This window comes from Clavelina lepadiformis, chromosome 4 (assembly GCF_947623445.1).
Source record: "Clavelina lepadiformis chromosome 4, kaClaLepa1.1, whole genome shotgun sequence".
Taxonomy (NCBI): Eukaryota; Metazoa; Chordata; class Ascidiacea; order Aplousobranchia; family Clavelinidae; genus Clavelina; species Clavelina lepadiformis.
Window position 1 is genome coordinate 23,691,515 of NC_135243.1, and position 25,254 is coordinate 23,716,768.

At 39.3% G+C, this 25,254-nt stretch overlaps 3 protein-coding genes and 1 non-coding gene across 6 annotated transcripts; 2 read left to right on the forward strand and 2 right to left on the reverse strand.

The window, feature by feature from the left end:
- The first annotated feature begins 1,862 nt into the window (after positions 1 to 1,862).
- On the forward strand, positions 1,863 to 15,780 carry LOC143452473 (cilia- and flagella-associated protein 337-like). 3 transcript variants are annotated; one of them, XM_076953467.1, is made up of 27 exons: positions 1,863 to 2,167; positions 2,312 to 2,445; positions 2,885 to 3,033; positions 3,311 to 3,369; positions 6,807 to 6,925; positions 7,104 to 7,237; positions 7,307 to 7,453; positions 7,771 to 7,878; positions 8,029 to 8,215; positions 8,287 to 8,471; positions 8,608 to 8,796; positions 9,050 to 9,241; positions 9,467 to 9,560; positions 9,631 to 9,797; positions 10,052 to 10,216; positions 10,374 to 10,523; positions 11,251 to 11,301; positions 11,375 to 11,511; positions 11,697 to 11,836; positions 12,049 to 12,194; positions 12,280 to 12,500; positions 12,702 to 12,805; positions 12,947 to 13,066; positions 13,139 to 13,359; positions 13,432 to 13,581; positions 14,593 to 14,653; positions 15,428 to 15,780. In XM_076953467.1, the coding sequence occupies exons 1-27, from the start codon at positions 2,094 to 2,096 to the stop codon at positions 15,619 to 15,621; spliced, it is 3,798 nt and encodes a 1,265-aa protein (XP_076809582.1). In that variant the 5' UTR covers positions 1,863 to 2,093; the 3' UTR covers positions 15,622 to 15,780. The 3 variants fall into 3 exon arrangements, with proteins under 3 accessions (XP_076809582.1, XP_076809584.1, XP_076809583.1); XM_076953469.1 differs by lacking the exons at positions 1,863 to 2,167; positions 2,312 to 2,445; positions 2,885 to 3,033; positions 3,311 to 3,369 and adding an exon at positions 4,908 to 5,117; XM_076953468.1 differs by lacking the exons at positions 1,863 to 2,167; positions 2,312 to 2,445; positions 2,885 to 3,033; positions 3,311 to 3,369 and adding an exon at positions 6,074 to 6,243.
- Trnal-aag (transfer RNA leucine (anticodon AAG)) lies at positions 14,773 to 14,854 on the reverse strand. The gene has a single exon. It is a non-coding gene; the product is annotated as a tRNA-Leu (tRNA).
- Positions 15,781 to 16,403: 623 nt separating the features above from the next.
- On the reverse strand, positions 16,404 to 20,935 carry LOC143452474 (uncharacterized). Its single transcript, XM_076953470.1, has 4 exons — positions 20,058 to 20,935; positions 17,815 to 17,928; positions 17,538 to 17,755; positions 16,404 to 17,234 (listed from the first exon to the last, which is right to left on the reverse strand). Exons 1-4 carry the CDS (start codon positions 20,719 to 20,721, stop codon positions 17,013 to 17,015), a joined length of 1,218 nt encoding a protein of 405 aa, XP_076809585.1. The 5' UTR covers positions 20,722 to 20,935; the 3' UTR covers positions 16,404 to 17,012.
- A 484-nt stretch (positions 20,936 to 21,419) lies between these two features.
- Positions 21,420 to 24,748, forward strand: LOC143452476 (uncharacterized). Its single transcript, XM_076953471.1, has 7 exons — positions 21,420 to 21,929; positions 22,023 to 22,143; positions 22,301 to 22,476; positions 22,633 to 23,381; positions 23,518 to 23,749; positions 23,817 to 24,308; positions 24,468 to 24,748. The coding sequence occupies exons 1-7, from the start codon at positions 21,842 to 21,844 to the stop codon at positions 24,641 to 24,643; spliced, it is 2,034 nt and encodes a 677-aa protein (XP_076809586.1). The 5' UTR covers positions 21,420 to 21,841; the 3' UTR covers positions 24,644 to 24,748.
- Positions 24,749 to 25,254: the final 506 nt, after the last annotated feature.

Genomic DNA, 25,254 nt, shown 5'->3' on the forward strand with positions numbered 1-25,254 from the left:
ACGCATAAGTATACTGCACGACACTACTCTATGACAATATCGACATTATGACGTAAACATTATAAACGTTGGTACATAGCTTCGGTTTACTATCGTCAATGAGTTTAGTTCGAGTAAGTTTCAAAGTATGATGACAGTTACGGCGTAATTCAAATTATGATGACAGCAATAATTACGTTTTAAATCGAACAAACACAGACTTTACCTCTCTCATCCTTGCACAAAGTCACTTGTTGGTCTTCCCAATCAGACCTTCCCATTCCTACTACGCTTGAAGCTCACAATTTGGCTGATTGGTCCAGTAGTTGCGCTGCAAGAAACTCTTTGTTGGTTTTAGTCGCGCATGTGTTGGCGGGTGCTGGCGAGAGTCAAGAGATCATCCGACGGCTGTCTTCTTGAAGCGGAGCCAGCAAAGAAACGGAACCAGCAAAGAAGCGGAACCAGCAAAGAAGCGGAGCCAGCAAAGAAGCGGAAGCAGCCGATATTGGTTGATCTGAGGTATCCCGTAGCCAAACGGTGACTATCATTAAGCACAGGATCAAATATTTTATTGTGTGTGTTGATATTTCCAAACCGCATGGGCGTTCTTTGCAGTTAAACATAGGAGAGAACAAGTGCATCAGTTCGGGGTACTCAGAAGGATGAGAGTCGGTAGAAGCTTTGTTAGAATTCGTGGCCAAAAGCAGGCTTTGACAGTGGCACCACGTGAACTTTCGTAACACGCCACCACATTACCTACACTTCACTATATTAACTCGGTCACGCTGAACATTTAATTGTAAGTTGAAAGACCTTAGTTATCCATCGATTTTGTGACCAAAATCTGTCGTCTGCCCGAAGCCCAGTAGGTGCGTTTTCACGTTTTGTCGCCGCGTTTCGATCTCCAAGTCGGGCACCTTCGTTTCCACCTTTGCGCTGCGGTCACTTATTTTGCTGCAAGTGGTTGGGTTTGAATGTAAGCCTTTGAGTTCAGGTCAGGTGGGTATAGACGCAAATCAGTGACAATAACCCAGTTTATAGTTTATCTCTGATATGACTTAATATTAAATTGTTTTTGCAAATTTGATGAATCAAATCACCTGAAAAATGCGCGGTAAATTAAAGCAGAAAGTGTTATTTGAGACGCCTATCCTGCAGATTTATTTACCATCGGTGTTCCTTTAAAATATCTCAGATTTTCACAAAAAATTACTTGACCAAGAGAATGCTATTGATCTCCGCCCGTGGTCGTTTACGAGTAGTTTTACCTCAAATTTAAAAAGACTTTGAATGGTCAAAACTGAACAACAAGAACGACGCGACATAGTCTACTGGTGCTTATGTCATTCATGACGCTGGGTAGAATCCAAAGAAAAATGGTGGATCCGTGGACAGTGCTTGTGTGATGCTTTGAAACTGGTTGTTGGTTTAACTGTTATTGTCCCAAAATCGTAGCCGCTAAGCCTTATGGTGTGATATATTAATTTTTATCCTTGGACTGAGAAAACTCGGAAACACGCAAGTTTTTATTTTGTGTTTTAATGTTTTAAATCGTGTATTGCTCGAATTTAGAGCCGTTCAATACAACATACACACTGGAAAGGATTTCTTTAACGATAGGTGTGTAAATACATTTTCATAGAGCTTTAATATCTAAGGCAGCTATAAGCTGTGATGTTCTCAACAATGGAACGATGTTTGTTAAAGAAAGTACCAACAATATTGTCGTTTTAAAGCCCGGTTAATACACATCGCTATAGTGTGCCCGTAATATTTTCAATTCGCGTCATAATAGAACACGATCTCGATTTCGATCTGAATAAATCGCGATAGCGTCAAAAACGCGATTTCTCATTGCGGGATTTCTTTTGTTGAAGAACTCACATGGACAAAAGAATTTATGAGCTATGGTGAGTTAAAGCGAAGAAGTTTTTATTTGATTACTCAGTGAGTCGTTGGCCCAAGCACATAGCACCGGACGCTCAGCAGCAGTTGGTGCATATTTGAGTGAAAATAGTTTACAAAAGTTAGGCCAAAAAGCACAAAAGTTAGGCCTGCTTATATAAAGAGTGATATTGTTGTGAAAGTGGATATTTCCTAATTATGACGCGACAATGAAAACGACAAGAAGCTTGTCTGACGCAATCAAACCATCTTTTCATCACAATGAAGCATTACCGCCATTGATGTGAGTTTTTATTGCTTGTAATCTTCTGAGTGTGACGTAACAAATTTAAAGCAACTTGTTCAAACAGCAGTAAAGTGCTTCCAAGTAATAAGTCCTAATAAGGATCGGAAATACGTCACAATAAAAAATACCCCTCCAATCCAGCAAAAGTGACCTGATAAGAAAAAGATTCTCTGGACCCGCTGCTGCAAGTTACGTCGGTGATGACGTCAGAACAGACTTTGGGATGTATGACGTCAGTAAGAGATCGAGATCTGTTCAGCTGGTGTCGCAAAGAGGTTAGTGATTATAAGATATCTATGAAGTGTCGCACAGCGATACATCATCGTTGGAAAGTTAGGAGGTGTTCTGACGTAAATCTAACTTCCCGTTTTCATGTGTGAGTTTGTCTGGTTCATGGACGGTCGGAGATGTAATAACCAATCGTTCGCTCTCGTCCATATCTACACTTGTCATTTTTATACAAAGTAAACCAATGCGAGTGTTTATATGCACGTTAATATAACTTACAGTGCTGAGATCTTCTAACCTCTAATAATTGGCCGTGTTGTCGGCTGTAGCTATATAAAGTGATTAATTGATTATGTTGCACATATGCTGTATAAAGAGAACCAAAGGTTTATGGTTTTAGTCTCTAGGTTCGCAACTGTTCATACTTACAGCTAAACACTACGGCGTCACAATAACTCATATTATGACGATGTTTGGCCGTCACAGATTACTACCAACTACGTAAGCAGAGGTCAATGAGTTCAGTGCTGAATTCATGTTTGCTTGAAACACCACTTGAGCGCTTGGGCACCACCAGGCGACGTAGAAGGGTCAACTCAGTGATATTGGAAAATGAAATTTTGCTGAAGAAATATGTAAGTTTTTAAAACGTGCTTAGTAATTTCAGCAAAAGAATACAATTTAACAACAACAGCATTGAAACAAAATCACTAGATAGAATGGAATCAGCAGCTATAGCGTTAACTGTATAAAAGAAATGCGCGGACTAGTTCTTCGATATAATAATGCAACCCATTTTTAGCTTATTTGAGTTATTTCTATAAAGTTTCTTTGTAAGTGCCGACCCCCATAGACAAGAAACTAATAATGTCGGGAAATATTAAGTAATAATAAACCTTTGTTTGCTCACAGAACATCACAGAGAGAAATTTTGACAACGACCGTTTTCAACAAAGCGAAGACTGGCTCAGGTAACCTTGTGTGACGTCATAGTCAATTATTAACTGGTCGTTTATGATGTTGGCGTAACTATGGCGACCGTCTAAACTTCCACATTAGCTTGATACGCTTGAGCGAACTTGTTAAGCTTCCGCGAACTTTTATGTTGTGAATTGTACTATGAAAAGCGTGTACAATAGCATTTTTGACCAAACAATCAGCAGCATTACGTCATAAGGAAATGGCGCACTGAATCTTTATTAATAAAAAATTAACAACGATAAATGGCAGATGATTTTGTTGAAAACAGCAAATAATTCACAATTTTTGGGTGAGACAAATTGGTCCTTGATCCTGACTAGCATCAAACATTCTACGTCATAATGCGTTTATGCTCTTTCTCTCATAAGGCGAACATACACAACATGACGTCACAATAGGTATTCCGTCTGGCCCATTAAATTTTTGTTATTTTAATTATTTCCTCACAAAACCGTTTTGTCAACGTCACGTCAGAATAATGGGAGATCTTTTCGACTGTTGGTTTAATAAACTGGCCGGCCTTATTTTCAGCCATACGTATGTATTCAACTAATTCTCGGTAGTTTAAAATTTTTCGAATCGTTGTGAAAAATTGCCAGGATTGGGGATTAAGTGGAAACGACTTTTTAATGATCTTGTATCAGTCGATCAATACCAGAGAGCACTTAAGCACCGGTGGATGCTCGCCAGCACACAGCGCTCGTGTTATCGCAGCTGTGAGCATTAAATCGCGCAGACGGCGATCAATTTGTAGAACCGGGAAGGCATAGAGTTGTAAAAGTTCGAGATATTTACATCTGTGTTTTGCCAAGTCTCTTTTACAGTGTGTTCCATGTCAGTCAGTCAGTTCCATCTAACCAGTCAGTCAGCAAACATTTTTGTTATTGTGCAAAGGTTGTAAGATATTAAATTTATACGATGTACGTCCTTCTAGCCAGATTACGTCAAATCGCTGACAAGTGATCAAAGCAAATGTAGTGTTGGACAAATGAAGGCGTCACGTTAAAGAATCTCTGATCTACATAAGATATTCCAAAACTTTCACATAGCTTGTTCATTCTGCCAATACTTTGCCGAATTAAGTCAATCTTTCTGAAAAGGCAAAACGTGTGTTCAAAATCTTGCGACAAATAAAACTAAGATGTTTTGAGCAATCTGTTAAAGCCACTTGAAACAACTAAGAAAAGTACTCCAGGTGGAAAGTGTCGACAAGTTTTATAAAATAAAAGGCGCCTTGTTTAAACGCGGTGCCTATTTCAGCGGCAAAGTTTTCAACACTAAAAGTTAAAGATTTGAAGATCAATTTACGTTAGTTTAAAACGGCCAAGTTTTGCCGTGAAAGTTGAGTTAACTTAGAAAATAGACTATGCAGTTTGCGTTAGTTTCAAATGCGAAAGCTTTTGAGATTTTGACAGAGTAAAACCGATGGCAATATGATGAAAGTGAACTTACGAGTGTAATAAACGCTGCGATACTTAACTGGCACCGTCATCATCTATATACCTGCTTGTTTGTTTAGAGATAAAGCGGAGAGAGATTACGCATTATTTCTGTACGTTACTTGTGTTATCAAGTTAAGCTTATCAAAGGCTAACACGCAAATATGATGGATTGATGGCAAATGTTTTTTATAAGTTTGAAGTCGATTGAGTGTAAATTTCCACTCATGGAACATGAATCTTATGAAAAGATTCCCTAAAGCACCGAGCGAAATATCCAGTGACGTCAGTTTTAGAAGGCAAGTAAATTTTTTTTCCCTTTCGTCAGTTCGTCATTGGAATTGACGCTTGTGTTTATGACGTAAGAATAAGGATAACCGCTGGAGTTTAACGGTCTAACTTACTCTTGGCTAAATACATAAAGTCGATTACTATTGAGTTTTCGGCTTGTCACTATTTTGACATTATCATATAACTTCAACAAAATGGAGATGCGTCGGGTAGTTATAATTAAAATAAAATAACTGAAAGATACTTAATGCAAAAGCTGCTGACGGCAATTCTTTGTCATTGCCATTGCAATTCATTCAATATATTAGGCAATATTATTCAGCTCAGTCATAGCTCTCTAATTATTTTTTTGGTCGTCACGTTTGGTATTTCACCGGAAAAAAACTGGAGGTTAAAAGTTATTTTTACAGTTTCTTGTTAATTTAACTTATATGTTTTAACAAAGTAACCTAAACCTAACCTATAGTATATCTGCCTTCAATACTTAATATAACTTTAATTAAACTCTAAATAGCTTAAACCTGCTTTTAGTTAAACCTATTTTCTCGACCGCCTGTTATTGACAAAGGGCTACTTAACGTGAAATAGTCACTTTCATATATTTGGTTCCGCACCCCACTGGCTTGTACTTCATGACGTAATAAAGCCCGATTAGACCGGATGATATTTTGCCGACAACCTCACGTGTTGTCGTAGCGAGCTTTCAGTATCAATTTTGGAATTAAAGTTTTGAGTCGACATTTTACGCAGAATAGCTTTGATGTTGCATCAAACAAAAGCTTTTAAGTCTTAAATCGACAACAATAGAAAATATTCTTGGCAACTTTTCTTCTTGTTGGTCGGCACCGCTTCTATTGTTCGATGTTTGTTGACCAAATGCATGAGCTTTTATGCGCATTTTTGAAAAGTCGTTTGAAAGTCGAACCCTTTAAACCCTACAAGTTGGAACACAGCAGAGCACTCGTCGCTTCTTTGATTTGTCAAACTTCTGGTATAAGTTTTAGAATCTTGATTATGACGCAATACTAACAGATGAAATTAAAACGAAATGAAGGAACGTTATTGGTTGATGAAGCGGAAGTATAGACGTCACAAAGAGTTCTCTTCCGCCATAATATGCCGTGCAACTTTCAGGTGTTGTGATTGGTCGACAAACGTTTAAATTATCTTTTCATCGTCGGTTGGTTAACTTGATAAGAAAACTTGAAAGGTTTATCTATCAGGGGTAACGAGGTTATGTTGAGTTGTTTCGTCGGTCACTGGATGCGAAGTCCTAAAGTAAAAAAGTTGCAAGACAAACTGAAACTGGTTCATGGTTCAAATTTTGCCAACAAGTTCACTTAAGTTTGCATGTCTTTATGCGATTATCGAAATCATCTTAAAAATAAGAGATTTTAATGTTATTTTTGTGTTGTTTGCGTTTGTCGCAACCTTTGTTCCCATAAGACAAAGAGAAATCAACTAAAATTTGTGTCTAAATCGATTGTATATCTGAAATGCAAAGCCATAGAAAAGCAAATTTTAGCAGATATATTTAAGCAGCGTTTATGGAATAGACCAATACCGTATATTATGACATCATCTGCTACTTAATTCTTTTTAACAATATTGACCCAACCTTGACACAACCTTGACCGTGGTGTTAGGGTTGAACATGACCTTAAACTTTCTATAGATCTCTTATTTTGTATATATAGTTCCGACAGCAGCATCCGTCTGGAAGAACACATCAAGCTTCACCACCTGCAAAAACTTCTCCACATCTTTAAAAGTCATCAACCTCCGGTCAAAAATGTTCGACCGGGGAAAGAGAAAGGTAAAATTGGATCGTCATGGAGAGCAAAATGTGAATAGATTTATAGAAGGCTAAAGAAGCGTCCAAAATAAAACTAATATTTTCAGAAATTAACTAACTTAAGTGGCTTTTTTATTTTGACTCTTGGCGTTGAAATTCATCTTCGAAAAAATAAAATCCATCATCTTCTCTCTCACAGGTCAGAGCCAGGAAGAGACTCAGGACCCGAAACAAGCTCCAGGGATGATGAACTTGCAAGAATTCAAGGACACAATCTCAGAGATGCTGGGGACCGCCAGGTACAATGACAAGATGGAGATGCTTTTCCACAAAGTAAGTACATTTGCACTATGACGTCATAATAGTTCGCCTTTTCGTCGCTAAACTACAAAAATCGCTTAGATGGACACGGCGTGCGACGGGTACGTGGATTGGAACGAGTTTTGCACCTACATGCTCCTCCAGATGAGAGAGATAGAGCATCTTCAGAAGATGAAGCTCATACCGTTCGCATCAGCGGCCATCATAAAGCAGATATTCCACAACAAGGTGACGTCAAACAAACAAGCATTGGTGTCGTTGCAGACAGAGTTGTATTATCTTGCCGTAACTGTGTGAGCTTTGAACAATAAAATAGATCAAGTTTGTGTACAGTGTACGCTATATGTAGACATAAAGTGTTGCTCTATATTGCAGCACACCTGCAAGTTTTCTTGCCTTAGTGGATTTTATTGTCTGTGTTTGTAAGATTCGCTTCATAAAAGGCTTTCAGTTTTGTTTTGAGTTTTAGCCAAACTTTTTCTCACTTGCTTAGCACCTGCTTGTCTAGCATCCACAAAAGTACTGAATTTTCCTTTTCTTTCCAGCAAGAGACCACCACGAAAAGTTTGGTGGTCGAAAATCCGACCAGACTGTTAACCGTCAGCAAGATCGGTGGAATCGGAGTTTGGGATCTCGATTTGAGATTGCTGAAGGTAACGAAGAAGTTCTCTTTAAGCTACTGCAGTGATATATTGCTGACTTTCCTTTATTTATCTTATCTCTTCCCGTTCATTTCATTTGAAGGGATCGATGCTTTCAAACTTGTCATGACCACTTTATGAATACTTGTAATTATTGTGCAGACTTACAACCTGTCGGTAGATGTCGCTGAAGATCAACAGCAAGCCACCAGGAAGCGCTTTCACACCTGGGTTACTGACGCTGTTTACATGCGGAACACTCAGAACGTTGCCTTGACAACCAGTAACAGAGAGATATATTTCTACGATATCTCGACCTCTGTATACACGATCGAGTTTTGTTTGTATGGTGAGTTTTCAAATTTTGTTTTCCACCTATTCATAAAAACTAAAATCTGAAAAAATTATACGCGGTTTCAGCTATGCCAGACGTACCCATGTGCGCCCACTACTGGTACAATAAAAAGGCGCGCAATGGCCACTCGATGTTGTGTTACGGCGACGACACGGGGGCAGCTCACGTGCTGCATTTCCACTCTCCACAGTCGAGATTGTTCCAGAAGCCCTTCAGCCCGAAACAAGGAATGCAACGAATTTACTTCAACGTGAGTCGTCCAATTCAGTTGCGCCATATCCGAGAAATCTTTCGTTGATAATCTTTTATTGTTTTACGCCTTTTGGCTTAAATTTCGATTATAATCAAGAAAACAGTTAAGTTTTTTGGATTCTGAAATTTTCAAGGAATTGAAAGAACACCGGAAGTACGTCACGTATGAGCACTTGGGAAACATACACGATGATGTCGTAAGGCGCATAATGTACGTGCCTCAAAGTGACGTCATTATTTCGTCATCGATGTCGCCAACTACGTCAGTGGTGTTAATGGACATGAAGAGAAAAAAGAAACCTTATATTTTCAAAGTTAACAAGGTGAGTCGACGACTGTACGCTTCCAGGTTCCAGCATCACATATCACTGTTATATACTGTATACGTATGGCATGTCTCATGTTACTTTTTATGTTCACTTGTTGTACGTGAGGGTTAGTGAAGCGCTATAGTTATGGCTATTCACTGAATACAATTTGTTGCAGTTTAATCATAACTTGCTTAATCTTAAGTATAAGCTGTTGGTTGCTTAAAGTGACGTAACCGTGACATCATAGGCGATTTTCATCTTTCAGGGCGTGGAGTGTTTTGACTACAGCAAATCACTCAACATTCTCGTCACGGGCAGCCTTGATCATCTTGTGCGTGTTTGGAATCCTTACGTAGTCGCCCGACCTATTGTGATTTTGCAAGGACACAGCACCGGCATCTGTGACGTCGTAATCAACGAAGCATACTCCCAGATTGTGACGTATTCAAAGAATGTGGTGAGATGTGTGATTTAATTCGATCTATTGATATTTCACACGTCATAAAGGTAATTATTACGTTTTACACATTAAACAATACTCGATTTCTCTGATATTCAGGATACGAGTAGATGACGTGTATAAACCGCGCGAAATACGATATTGGAAACCCTTTGTGTTCTGCTCCCTGTTTACGTGTAAGCTTTTACGATTTGTGTAAACAAGTTTACTCAACACTACCAGGTTATCAAGGTGTGGGATTTCAAGGAACACTCTTGCATACAGACGATATCTCCGAAATTCCCCTCTCTGCAACCAGGGAGAATCCCCGAACATGGTACCACATTTTAGAATAGTTTGAAATTGTGCACTGTGCTTATATTTTCTGAATTTCTTTCTCGTTTTAGGTGAATTCCCGCTAAGTTTGTACGGTTCGCCTCATGACCTCATAACAGTGACGTGTAACGACAGCATCGCGATGTTGAAGATGGGAAAACTAGATCCAAAAGCGGAACTACCGACGACGCACGATGCATCTCTATGTGGCGCTATCTACAATCCTTTGTTTCACCAGGTTTGTGTTTAGAGACACGTCCCCATTTCTAAACTAGCTCTCTAGCAATAGCTAGCGGACATTTTCATTTGACAAATTTTGGGAATAAAACCTGGTGTTGTCCATTCCTTGAACAAATTAGATACGTTATAAAAATTATAAGTTTTCTACAAACTTACTCCCTGGCGTCCGTAGTGCAATTTTTAACCAAGCAGATAAATTACAAAAACTGAACATGCAAACGAAACTATCGCGATGGAATTTGAACTTCATAGGTTGTAAGCGCGAGCGATGACTCGACTGTCTCAGTGTGGGAGGTAGAGACCGGATCGCGATCTTTGACGTTTAGCAACGCTCATGGGCAGGAGGAGATTACTCATCTCAGTTTCGACGAATCTTGCAGACGACTCTTCACTGGAGCAAGAGACGGAACAATCAAGGTCATTGTCTTCTTCTAATGATCCTCTGTGATGAAATAATAGAAAATTAAGAAGACAGTAGGGCAGGAGAAATAAAATACTCCGCTCAACTGCGAATTACGAATCAATAAACGCCTACAATTATGACGCAACACAAACGTCAAAATCCTCTTCTCAGGTGTGGAATTTTCAAAACGGAAACTGCTTACACGAGTTGGAGGCCGTGGAAGAGGCGGAAGTGACCGGGATCCTCTCGTTCCAGGAGAGAAACATCCTGTCTGTGGGATGGAGCAGGAAAATTGCGATCTATGATGATTCCGACCCCGATGTAAGCTTCACGTTGTTATTGCATAGTACTTTGTGGTGATACGTCGTAGCTGATGTCACAATGGTGTTACAATGATGTCACAATGGTAAAATCGATGGGAAACGGGTCTTCTTTGCTTAGTCTTTTGACAATATGTCCATTCGGGAAATCTTCATCTTTACTCATATTGTAGTGTAACCAAACTTTTTCTCAGCTAGGAACTTCCCGCTCGACAGCTAGTCAATTAGCTCTGTTTGCTTTAATAACTTTTAATAGCATTTTCTTAAGTAAAAACAATCATCTTCTCGCTATAAAACCCAAACGTAACTAAACCACCACTCTATACCCGAGCGCAACACCACACCAAAACAAATTCCACGCAATCATAGAATCAACGTGGAATGTAAAACACGATACTAATTAGGCCTTTGGGGTAACTACGTGAGACGTCACAAGAAATTTGATAAAAACATGTGTACAAGAACAAGTAAAAGAACATAAACAAGTAAAACACGGCAGACCGTGAACATGCATAAAAACAACACAATGCGAAGAAAAGACGGTGTATAACGTGGTGTCTACAAAACAGGTGCATAAAAATAATCCCGTGACAGTAGCATAGGAGTATTACATGCTTAAAAGCTTTGAGGAGTTCCATCTTAAACCACCATTTTGAAGAAAATGTTTAAAATAATATTAGATACAATAACAATGATAACAGCTGTTCAGTTTATCTTTTTACCTTCAGGCTACAAATGTCGGAGCGAAGACCAAATGGAAGGGAGGTCAACTCCATGAGGTCGGTTTGGACAAATGTTAATTGACTTTAACGGTTTGAAATATTTCTCACACTATGAATTATCTTCCACCAGGATGACATCCTCGCGGTGGCGCACGGTCCTCCCAACCTCCTGGCGACAGGGAGCTACGACGGATGTATCCTGGTCTGGAATGAGGAGACGCAACAGCTCTACATCCCGCTCCGAGGACCTGCAAAGAGCTTGACCAGGTGAGGAATTTGTGCTTTTGAATCCTCTTTAAATTTCTGTCAAATATTTACAAGAAGAAATTATTCAAATAGCCTAACCCTACATGGAAAACTAAATAATAACATTTTCTATTTCCATTTCACAATCCTTCTTTGCCGCACATTGTTACGTCATGAGAACTAATTTAACTTTCTTTGTGACGTAGTGAGGAGAGTCGGCCGATAGATGTGCTCATCTTTCTATCACAACGCTTACGTCACGCAAAGAAGAACCGGGCATCGTTGGTGAGTTGCGAGAGTGGGACTCTGTACTGGTGGTGTCTCTATGGAAGGAGGACTCTTCTCGGTGAGTCAGAACAGGCGTCATGCACTTTGTAAGTTCCAGCTGATTTTGTGACTCAGTTTAATTTCGTCGTGGACCAGATTAGAATTTCATGCCGACTCACAATCCTCTAACAACTGAGCATGTGACGCAACAGAAGCCATTTTTTATAACTAGCTAGCAACAAACGCCGGCACATAGCACCCTAATTGTCTCATCACATATTTTATGATCAGGGCATTTCCACGCCGCTGAAACCCATGAGGGATCGGTTTTGGGGATTTCCTCGTCATCCGATGATCTCTACCTCATCACTGGTGACACTACTGGTTACGTCACAGTTTGGGACATTGAGGATTATTGCGTCACAGACCAAACTGAGGTTTAAAACTAAGCAACAAGTTTTATTTTATCATGGTGTTGATAAAAGTTGAATTTTTCAGCAAATGTTTCGTTTCACTTGTCAGGAAATAATCACCAGAAAACCGCCTGTTGCCTACCACTGGCGGGCGCACGAGAGCGCTATAGTTAGCGTTGATTTCATCGACCATGAACTTCAAGCGATGGTTGTCACTGCTTCCACCGATAAAACCGCCCGCTTGTGGACGCTAGAGGGTCGTTTCATTGGCATTTTCGGGCAGCATGGAAAGTGGAACCTGAACAAACCGACAACCTACCAGTACCCGAAGTAAAGTCGTACCTGCGAGAGCAAATATTCTTTAAAGTTATTTTAGATCGTTTTATTTTTATTTTTGTTGATTCGATTAATTAATTATTATTATTAGCATCATGTTGGCAAAAGCATATACTTCATGTGTGGGGTGTTGGTAGTGATTTGGCGAAAAGTAAAGCGTGTTCAACCAGCATGACACAAATTTATGATATTTAGAAACCCTTGGGGAGAAATCGTTGAAGCACCGGAGCCAAGTCATTCTTGCAGGAGGCACGAAGCCGCGCCACATCAAAATAGGCGGCCAGACTTCGTTGAAAAAGGTTTTATAATATATCTACATCAACATTATTAAACGTTTAAAAAAATTTCGTCGATTTTGACGTGACAGATACTCCATGTATTGTCATAGACGGCTCTCATGTCGGTTGTTTCTTTATTGTTCAAGAAATTTTCGTTTTTAGATCTTCATTTTCCACAACTCAATGATATCAATGAAGTCGACGGGACTTCCCCGACGACAAAAGCGAAAGTAGAGGAAAACGATGACGTAACTTCCGATTTCGACGTACAGGAAGAAGGAGGTGGTGTTTAAAAGTAATCTTTGTACTTCAGAGGATTTTTTAGCTTAAATCGGTAAAATTTTCCTTCATCAGAATCCAGCTCTTCTCACGACTACATCAATCTCGCTAAAGCTGACGACAACACTGACGTCATTGCTGAAGTAATAACAGAACAAAGTAAAGTGGATGCTTCAACGACGTCAGAAACTACAGCTGAAAGCACCATAGTTGGGGAACTCCCTGAAGTGGAACGATTTTCAGAGTCTTCCCGGTCAAAGACTTTCGCTGCCTTCGAAGCTCCCAAAAAACAAAAAGTACTTGACAGTGTAGACTGTTTACTCTCCAAGCATCGAATTATCTTAATTAGTATTCCTTTTCACATTTAGACCAAGATTCTTGGGGATATAGCCGAGTCGAATTTGATTCGTCGAACCACCACACGTCAGCAGCGACGTCACAGAGTTGGCTATATTGACGGAACAAAGACTTCGCGTTTCGGCAATCTTTGTTCCCCTTTTCAAGCCCTCACCATTCGCGTAAGTATTTTTAATGTGATGATTCATGCCATCTTTTTCAGATTTCAAGTTGTGATATGAACTACAACACCAGGTAATCTCTTCCGTCACAATGCACATTATCACGTTGTTTAGGCTGAAGCAAGGCCAGCTTATATTGAAACGAGTTTTACTTATACGGTTTATTAACAATGGCACGTGACAGCTTGCAGATGTTCACGTTGGTATTGTTGAGTTTGAAGGTTGTTTGCCTACAGCAAGCAATGAAGTGTAGGCCTATGTGGGCCGCACAAAAAGTCGCTCTAGAAATTTTCCAGTGCTGCACAATAGCCTACTTGGGGGTCTGAGTACTCAAAAAGAATTTACACTTTTTTGATCAAACAAAGTTGACCGAAGAATGCGAATGTTCCTCATTAAATAAAACGAAAATACGCGTAAAGTGTAACTTTGTTTAAAAATTTATTGGCTACTCGACAAAATCAACAAAACCACGTTTTTTAAAATAAGCTTGGTCACTGCTTTATGTGCAATGATATTTCTTGGTGCAGTTTGTAGGCGAGGGTCGCTTACGTTTTAAATGTATACGGTATTCTAATGTCATCCATAGATAAATCAAAAAGAAAAGTACCATGATATCACAAGTGACATCACAATACGAAATTTTCTGTCATTTGTATTCTCTATTTTTCGCCATTGACTGTGGGGAGCAAAAAGTGCCAACCCCGTTGTAGACTGGTCAAGAAATACGACCACAAATAACCAAGGAACGGGAAAAAGCGGCAAAGTCCTGAAAGTTTAAACGTGCAATGTGTAAATTACAGTGATGCTAGTACGATGGATGGAAGCACGGCCATCAAGCCCAAAACTTGCTTGACACACATTGACCTAATATCTGAATGAGTTTTGATTAATCTGTTTATGGCATATCCACAATTAACCGCTTGTGCCTGAATGCTGGAATCCTGCTTATAAAATTTCTTTTGATATATGTAACTTTATAATCCTATATAACTTTTTTATTATACTTTCTAGGACACTGAGTCCGTTGCATTTGATGACGAAATGCCGATGACAAAGCGAATGGTAGAAAAAGGTAATATTTGGTTGACAAACACCTGGCCTAATTCGGGTTTCGCAAAAGAAATGCTGACGTTTGCAATGTTGGCTTAATTATATTTGATATGTTGACTTGTGGCTAAGAAAAAAAATTAGTGGCAGCGGTGGGATTCGAACCCACGCCATCGAAATGACTGGTGCCTTAAACCAGCGCCTTAGACCGCTCGGCCACGCTACCGACGAACGGTACATCAACAATACGTGATATTATACCTCGCACTATTAACTTTTGTGCTCCCGAGGTTTTGTGTAATGTTTGTTTTGATAAATATCGCGGAACCATGCGCTAACTAACAATAATACCGGTATGCTGTAGGGCGTAGGCAAAGCAAAGACTTTAGTAATAGTTTAATAAAAAAGAACATTTCGTTGTTTTCAGGTTTTATTAACGCGTTGTAACGTTTCGCTATTAGGGCAGATTATAAGGAGCGAAAATATTGTGATAACTGATAAGTGATAACCATTGTTACAGACTTTGAGCGCGATAAAAACCTATGCGCACGCGCAACTAATATGGATGGGAAACGCGATGTACCTTAAGTCTTTCTGAAGTCAACTACTTAATTCTGTAATGATGGACGGTTGCTAGGTTACTAGTTACCTAGTGCGATTATGCATATTCATCCATTCTATACCTGAAACGGCGCATTAGTATGTTTTAAGTGCAAACATGAAATTAACACGAAAATTTGTATCAATTACTCAACACAATGCTGATTATAACGCAATAAAAAATTGTTTTTCTCCGCAGGAATGTTTTGTCGTAACGAGTTTGACCTGGCCAAGATGCCCTTAGGTAACCTTTTCGAGTTCAACGATGCGGAACAAGGCAGAGGTCAAAGAAGAAAAGGTCACCAGGCGCTCAAACGCGGCACGTTGCTACCGCCCATTGTGACATCATCAGCTTCATCTATAGCGTCATCGCAACCTGCAGTGACGTCATAGTGTCGTGATGAGGATCCCAATCTCGATTCGCCTGGCTGCACTTGAAACGCCATATATTGCGCTTATGACGTCATTTGTCAATTAGATACAGTTTAAATTCGTCTTGTGTATTTTACGTAGACCAAATGCATTTTAAATATAAAGCCATTTTGTAAGTAATAGAGATTTAAGAAATGGTTGTGACGTAAAACAAGTACATTAATGTTACTTAACAATAAGCGTTTTGTTGTCAAAGTAAATAAGAAAGGTGCTTAAGAAACGTTGGTAATTGATTGATTTTAACATTTAACGCGCGTCAATCTTGAAATATCTCGACGCGTGGATGGAAAATTGCAGATTTCATCGCTGTCAAATGTTTGTTATTAATATCTCTAAATGCCATCATCGAAATATTGTAAATTCTAAAACTCTCTCGACCAGATGTCTCGTTTTGCTTTTGTTTAAACGCGATTTTCGCAAAGAGCAATCACTTTCTTTGTTTCAATGTCTCCGTCCATATGCCAGCCTTCGCATTTGTTTGGTGGTCGTGATTTGGTTGAATGAAAATTATTCCTTCAAGCAATCTCTGCTCCGGATTTGAAGAAAATTTGTTCGTAAGCACGTCACAATAAACACCGCATTATTACCTCATAAACGTTGATTGTAATTGCTTTATTTCACCGAACAAGTGTTCAATAAATAACCAGGCCACTCAGCAAACACCACGTCATGCGAGGTATTCGTCATTTGGCACGTTTTAAGCGGCCGGTCACGTGCGTAGGCGGGAATGTGCAAAATGAAATCTCGAATGTCGCTTTCGAAAAATCTGTCGACGGGAAACTGGGAGAAATCATTTATGGTACCACGGCCTTTCATTTATTGACGAAACAAAATCAGATTATTGGAATTATGATACGCGCCGATGAAAAGAAAAAATATTTTTACTTCTTTTATGGCTACGACACCCTCGTTTATTACGTAATTGCACACGTCATAATGCATATGATTTTTGTAACTACATTAGAACTAGGTGCAAGATGACAGGAGTTAACTTTTCTAACAGCTCTCACGAGTCTTTAGTGACGTCATAGAAAGGTAACCGAGTATGTTTCGCCCCATCTATAAAGTTGGGGTTAAAATAGCTTGGGGTGTTTTGGCTCATTTGGGGTATTTACCCTGGTGGAAGCCTCATTGGGCCCAATCACAACAAGCATAAGAAGAAAGCACTTTAGCGAACTCTGTCTTCGATGCTTGAGTACCGAGGACAGTGGATGCGTCGTCGTTTTATTCTGACTTCCCGTCATTCAAAGAACTGTTTATTGCTTCAGGCCCGTCCATTTTTAGATTTTGTCATTTTGGGTTGTAACGTCATTTGGAAGATTATGCGTAACAACGGACCACTGTACATCAAATTACAACACGTCATTGGATCGTGACGTAATAACTTCTGCCATATTGTCTTTACCAGTCGATGAAGCAGCAGCATCCGTGTTCGAATCAAAAGATGACGGCAATTTGACGTCATATTCATCGGAAGTTGGAGGGCATTGTGGCTCTTTGCTGCTTGCTGAGAGGATGTGACGTTCTTTTGAGTTCCTCCATTTCATTCGTCGATTCTGGAACCAGATCTTAACCTGGGACAAATAGCGCGAGTTAGTGACGTAACAAACAATCGGGTTCGGTCGTTGTGGGTCTTAGCTTCACCAACTTCCGTATTTTACGCTCAATAACGGCTATATATGGAACAACATGAGTATATAGAAGGCTGAGCACAACATTTTAGCTGTTATATTGAATGAATTTTATCAAACACTTTCAACATATTGGTCAAACACTCCTTTATCCGCGCAAAACAAAGGGAAGTGAAGAGTGCGCGCGATTTACAATCGATACTAACAAACATCTCAACCTGAACCGGTGTCGGTATAAGTCCTTGCCTGGGAATCTTTGAGACCCAATTTTCCAGCCAGTCTCTTGCGGTCCGGCTTGCCGATGTACTTCTGCTGTTGAAACATCTTCTCCAGGCTCTTTCTCTGATGATCAGAGAAGACCGCTCTGCGTAGCATCCCTCTCCTGCTCTTACTTTGGGCTGATCCCGGGATCCACGGCATGATTGGAAGTTGTAAGTCCGCAGGAGGAAAGTGACCGGCACCTGCTGAAAATTGAAGTTGAACTTGACAGCTTTTAGGGCTTTTATGACTTCACAATTCTTACCTAGGAAATCATTGTGAGCGAATAATCGTGGGTATGGTTGACGTAACAACGTCGGCTGCATAGTATTGGATGAAACTGTCGACTGATTGTGATAGGTTGACGATGATTGGTTGTCTTTGTCGTATGTAAACAACAAACGTCACAAACAAAAGCAACTAAACGTCACAGACGATTTAACCAAAAATACAAAGTAGAAATGACATAACGCGAGTTATTGTCAAAGTTGCCAAAAAATCGAAAAAAGCGAGCAATAAAAAGCAAAAAATCGCCAGCATGAAGCTGACCTTTGACCTCAGGTAACAGCAGAGTCATTATTTAGTAACAATACTCTTGCTTTGACAAAGGCAGTAATGGACCAAGCAGGATTATTTCTACTCAAAAGTCACGGTTACAATGACGGCGTCGACATCGCAGCGAGAAAATTAATTGGCCGTGTAGCGGTGATGCTCGGTTCTGTCACATAATAATTAATCTCTGTCACGTAATAATCTCTCTTCATTTATTTTAGGAAATTCTACGCAGCTATGCGGCTAGAAGGGAAATTACGTAATAGAGGGTCGCTATTTGCAAGACAATGCATAGTAGGCAGAGTAATGAAGTATAATCTTGCCGGTTGCAGCAATGTCAAGTTGATTTTACATTTTTTGACGTTTGTTCAAACTCGTGGCTTCGTTCTTCATCTCTTCTTTATTTTAAAACGCTGAATTACATTGTTACGCAATAAATGAATAATCTACGTTATCACAATTCGGTTTTTGAATGTTGGCAAATAAGAGATCGAAGTCAAACTTTGCAAGGAATGAAGGAACGATTTTGTCAACCGCGGGATCACGACAGACAAAGACGACCTGGACTGCAAGCAAGCTATGAATAGGAAGCAAACAAATTGTCGACATTCCTGCAACTAATCGTTCTCGAATAAGACTTTTATTAGATCAGATAAATCCAAGATCAAAGATTTTCTTTTTCTAGATTTCGCGATATTAATGTTGAAGTTAGGTTCCACGAACCGACGATATTTCGCGCCCACAGAGATAACATGGAGTTAGGGCAAATGTCACTATGTTTGCACAAAGTCTATTGTGTTGTCATAATCACACCTATTACAGAATAAACGTGTAATCTTTAACTGAGGTAAATTTTGCTTCTTAGATATGTAAAAACAAATTAGTTTTCGAAATCTATTTTTAAATTATTGTTAAAAATACTTCAGAGAAGTAATAAGGCGGTTAAATATCTTTTAAAATAAAGTTTAGTTGAAACTGTTTCCTCCTGCTGAGTTTACGAAGTCCTTTGATACATCAGACAAACTTCTTTCAATACATCTCGTCTTTGATTCCGGTTTAGAACATTTATTGAACGCTGTAATGGCTTTTTTCATACAAAATTGCCTTATAAAAACGGATATTACGCTTTATTTGCGCGGGTTCGCTATAGGTTACAGTGAATTTCTTCAACGAAACGCCTTTTCAATACTCCTTTGATCTATTATTACGAAAGCAATATCGTCATTGTTCGCTCACAAAGTATTGTGCTTGCTTCTAGCACTTTTCCAAGTTCAGTATAAGTTGTCATTATTAAAGGGATTTTACGGATTTCTTGTTGATTTAAGAATAAGGAAACTTCAATCACCTCAGAAAAAACATCAAATAAGTTGCTTATCACAATATAGCAGCGTCAGCGTCATCTTCCATAGTTTCACAAAAGAAAAATTTCTTAAAAGTTTTGGTTTCAAGCATATTTATAAAGATGCTTACACCATGGAATATCAGGTATTTCACCAAATACTATTTATTTATCTTTTTAGCTTGCTCTAATACAAATAAGAATGGCGTGTTATAGCGTATTGGCGCTACATTTCGGTTGAAATTGTTGCATAAACTCCACCAAGTCAATATTTCGTTACAAAATACTAAATTTAAAGCAAAAAGTTATTTTTCTTCAAAATCCGAGCAACCTCAAAACATATTCTCCCTGCTGAAGCTTCCAGGCTACCACAGGCGTCCTAATGATTGTCAACTCATATTTTAATAAAAAAAATTGAGCATAAATCAAATAAAGAAAGACTGAGTTGCTGAGTATAAGTTATATTAATATAAGTAAGTTAAAGAAGTCATATAAATAGGTTATATTACTTGCAGTTAACTTGCAAATGACTAATTCACTTGTAAATCATTTGCAGTAAATCGCTCGAAAAGAACGGCAATACACACCGGTAAATTATAGGACACCTAACAACCTACCTCGGTGTTTGTTTGTCTGACCGCTTGGCGACAAAATGGCGCGCACACCGAACTTTAAATAAGGAGGATTATCCGGGCCGGACTTCTCCGAACTTTTCTTTTCCGGACCCGAAGATGTGCAAGAAATATTTTGGGATGCATAATCTTTACCAGGACTCCCCTCGGACGACGTGACGTCAGAGATTACGTAATGATCGTTTATTTTTCGGTGAGATTCACTTGGTTTGATCTCTTCGTCAAACCCATCAGTAGTCCTGTTGGTGACGTCAATGGTCGGTAGACTTTCAGATTTTGGTAGATCTTCATTATCTGAGGCATGTTTTAAAACATTTTGCGCAAGAACTAAATTTGTGACGCCACTGTTGCCATACGTCACGTGGGGATTGTGACGGTGTTCCGTGAAGTTTACTAAAGGTTCGTTGTAATCTCTAGAAGACCTTCTTAGGTAATCAATTGCAAATTGATTGTACTGCAGGGACATCGGCACATACGCAATATTTAAGCCGACTTGAGAAGGTGGCCAGGTCGGCAGAAATGCGGAATTCCATCGATGTAACATCAAGGCGGTTACCTCCGGCGGTGCCAATGATTCGCATCCTAACTCAGCCGGCAGCTCATAGCAAGGAGCCGCACGCGTAACTGGCCGTAGCATACCGGGCAACATTTTCAATTATCATTTAAACTTAATGAAAACAATTTAGCAAAAAAGCAGTCTCTAATTCATTATGCTGTTAAATACGGGGCCTTGGAACGTTGCTGCTGTTTCTTCCTAGACAATATCTTTTCAGAGAACCATTTTCCTACTGCCTCCGAGTCGATACGAAATTGCCTTTTATGACTTCATAATAATGTGCTTGATCTCTAGACAAACAATAGCTTCAGTCGCTGATCCAGTTTTCTTTTATTTGCTCAAGAGCATGCGGCATTTGGTTTGTGGGTAGAATGGATGAGCGGAAAGGAGAGAGAATGTTTTTTTTCCCCCGCCAGCAATTCAATTGAATAGGAGAACGATTATCGACATTATAAGCACAAGCGACAGTAAGTTCAAAGTTTTGTACCATAAGGTCAATTTCTAGTTAGTTAGCTAGTTATTATTACCGGTGATTAACAAGTTCGTTATTAATAATAACACTAAAGCGACAATATGATTGAAAGAATAACATTGGTGGTAAGAACGGGTGACAAACGGAAAGAAACCCAACTACAGTATAAAAAACAGTCTTTATGTGATTACAGCAGGCATGCACAACAACGAAAAGGTTTCGCGGGCCGTATGTTGTGCATGCCTGGATTACAGTATTCTCACGCAACAAATTATGATGACGTTGATGGGGTTCCTGATCCTAATTTCTACCAATTACATTTTGTTGTAGACGTTCCTTTTATCTTCTTTTCATTTTCATTTGAGTCAGCGCACACGTGATCAATTAAGTGGGTGTTGCAGTGGTCTATTGTTGCCACCGTTTAGCTTGTTACGTCACCAAAGGAAATTACTGCACAAGTAGAAACGTTTTTCAGTGAACCAAACAGTTTCAGTTCTAAGTTGCTGTAGTAAGTGATCGAGCGCCACGATAAATTGATAGTAAATGATATGAGAGAGACGATCTACTGTACTTGTTACTTGCAATACCAGGAAAAGCTTGTCTGATCAGAAAGTCTATCTATTGCTTTGCATGTTGATATTTGTAGACAGCAGCATAATAAATAAATTTGTAAATGCTGAATAAAGTGGAAGTGGATGTTATGTAAATATTGGAGACCAAGTCTGACGTTAAGCTGAGTCCATGACAATGCGTATAATCAAAAGTTCGTCATTGAGACTTCTCCGCTCATTTCTTTCCATTCTATCCTGGGGAGTCATTCACCACGCAGGTTCGAAACTGTCCCTTTTCTGTCGAAGAAGACTTCTTTATTTATTATGATGTCACAATACTTGTTTTGTTTCTTAACAATAAATTATCATAGCGGACGCTGTCAACCTTTCAAGTTGCAAATCAAGACAATTACCTCAAAGTGTGCTGTGTGTCAATACAAGTGACCTCATAAACATAACGCAGGTGTGTCTTGGAAGCAGAACCGCGATCACGTGAGTTTAATATTGGTCTATGACATCATAAGCGATTTGCAAATAAAGCTTACAAACGTCTTAAACGTGGCGATTAGAACTATATACCAGGTTGGGTACAAAATTCTAGTAACTCGTTGTTTAACACGACTCAGCTCCGTTTCGTTTGTCCCTGTAGTTGTTGTTCACATGACGACTGTTATCCCTCAAGTAGCGAGACTCTTCCACAATTACGACACAAATGCGAGGGGAAACGGGAATGCTTTTTCGAAGCTCCAGGAAGTACAGAAGTGTACGAATGCAAATTTGTATTCTGGGAGTGTGTGGCACCAGACCAGGTCATTAGAACACAAGGTAATCTTGAAACTTTTAAAACCAGTTTGACCTATTTTTCGCTTCATGTTGATCATGACCGTGAAACATGTCGGTTTATTCGCACGGTTTGTTCACGAAGTTTATTTAAACACGGTTTATTCGCGAAGTCCACCATTGTTGCTTTTTCTTCAACAGAATTTAACTCAAGTGCATTGGTCAAGGACATTGACGGTAAACTAAACACTCTTATTACGACGTCATCACAAAACCTTTCCAACATCACAATAGAGCTAATGACGTTGGAAGATTTGCTGGGAAAACTTTTTGCAAAGAATTCCCGAGGAAATGAAGAATTGTGGAAAAATGGAGAAAATTTTGCGGCTCGTGCAAAGTTAATAAATCTGACCAACCCGCACGATCGAACTATCTCATTGAAGGAAACCACTGTTACGTTTCACGCGCGTCATAATTCAATCTATGACGCAACACAAGCTGTTGTTCAAGCTTCCGAGTTTCAGCTTCCGGTGGATTTAATGAAACAATTTATTCCCATGACGTCTACTGACGAAACGATTGATAAGCGAATACTTTTACTTCCCAAAAGCGGAAGTTACGTAAGCGTGTTTAATGTTCATTCGGGGAAATGTGACGTCAACCCGTTTAACGTGGACTTGACCTTTCCATTTAACCTTGAAAATGTCTTGTCACAAACCACCTTGACCTTGGGTTATAATCGGACAGAAACAATGCAAGGCCGCTCTGTGATTAGGGAAATTACCGCGAGGTGCTTTTTTCTCGATTTCACGCTGGGAAGATTCTCTGACGTAGGATGTGACGTAATAATGAGGGAAAACAAGGGCGAGGTGGGGTGCAGATGCAATCACACAACAATCTTCACCATTCTTCTGTCTATCTCCAGCACAGATGTCCCGCACAAAGTACAGGTCGAAATTATTTCGTCATAATCACCCTTCTTTGGGACTAGATTAAAATATACGGAGAAAAAATTCCATCTTATCATCGATGTTTGCTTTTCATCGCTGATTTTGTCAACATTTTCACCGATTCTTCTGCTGGTAGATTACGTCATTCGTGACCCAGTCGATATCTGTGTTGTCGCTTATTGTCACACTGATTGTGCTGCTCATCGTAAGGAAAAGAATCAAGGGCGATCGAATAGTTGTGCAAATTAACCTCACACTTGCGTTGTTGCTCCTTCACACGATGGCGCTGTTTCATGACGTGGCATTGCGTAATTGGCGAGCTTGTGAAATGATCACTGTCGTCACCCATTGGATGCTTCTAGCTTCAGGTAACGCCTTTTAATGCTTTGTGTAACAAACATACTACGTACTAATCGCTGAAGTATGACGTAACAGGAGGTTGGATGATGATGGAAGGATTATTCTTGCATCTGATGACGTCATCAAAAGCTTTGCGATTTTCCTCAAGAAATCGCAAAAAGCTTCTTGCAATGAGCTACCTGATTGGCTGGATTATTCCTGCCGTCATTGTCCTATTAGCTGCCTGCATAGGATTCTATTATGACGTATATATGGACGTGACCAAGTTGCGTAAACTGTACCCAAATGTTTCTAAAAATTATCCTATGTACGACTATTGCTGGTTGAATGGGGATTCTGGAGTGCGGCTTGTGGCTCTCTGCCCCCTCGCTTTAGTGTGGGGCTTCAATTCAATCATCGCCATCAAAACAGCGATCACCGTCGCAAAACTAACCAATCGAGGAAAACAGCTAAAATCACGTGACCCGCAGAAGGGTCTCGATTCGGGGATGTTGGTTTCAGGGTTGAAGACGGTCACTCTTTTATTACCCACCCTGGGACTTGCCTGGATTTTCGCATTTCATGCAGGTTAGTGACGTAATAATTCAAAATTGAGCTTTGTTTACCCAACAATTGCCTTATGTCGTCAATGAGGAAACAACATGACCCTTACACTGAGTTGAAAGTATTTGTTCCGTTTCATGGAATCTAGAATTCTTGATTCGAACCCGGCTTATATTTATGCAGGAGATGGGGAAAGCGACACTTCTCTGGTTTTTCTTTATTTAAACGCAATATTCAATGGTCTTCAAGGATTCTTTGTCTTTTTGATCTACTGCGCTGTTAGCGGCGACGTCAAAACTGCTTTGTCACACGCTAGAAAGCAGCAAAGAGCAAAAAGCAATCAGTTTGCCCTCACTTGAACCAGATGACAAAGACATCTTATAAACAAAATTGCGCATGATGTAGCTTGTTTTGGAAAATAGCAACAGAGTTTTGTCTTCAAGTAATAAACATTTTATTATGACTTTTTTGCTGTGACGTTATGTTTGAAAGCAAAAACTTTCTTTGAGCTAGTTTTTAAATTATTTTATATTTGGCTTTAACATGTGATTGCTTGTTGCTGTAGTTTTTGCAAAACGGGATCGTTCAGGCCTTGCGTTGATGATTTTTATGGTTTAATTAAATTAATTTGCTTCAAAACCTTGGAAATATTAATAATAGAAAACAAACCAAAGTGTTTACTGTATTACTGTTTGTTATTATTATATTATACTATTTTATTTTTAGTTATTTTATTTGGAATCGATTTTTTTTCAATAAAAAAAATTTCAACGAAAAACAAAATTAAAAAAACTACAAAATAAAATCGAGTTTTTTGAAACGTTTGTCACGGGATTATTTTTATACACCGTTTTTATATCCATCACGTTATACACCGTTTTTATATCCATCACGTTATACACCGTTTTTATATCCATCACGTTATACACCGTTTTTATTCGCATTGTATTGTCTTTATATGCATGTTCAC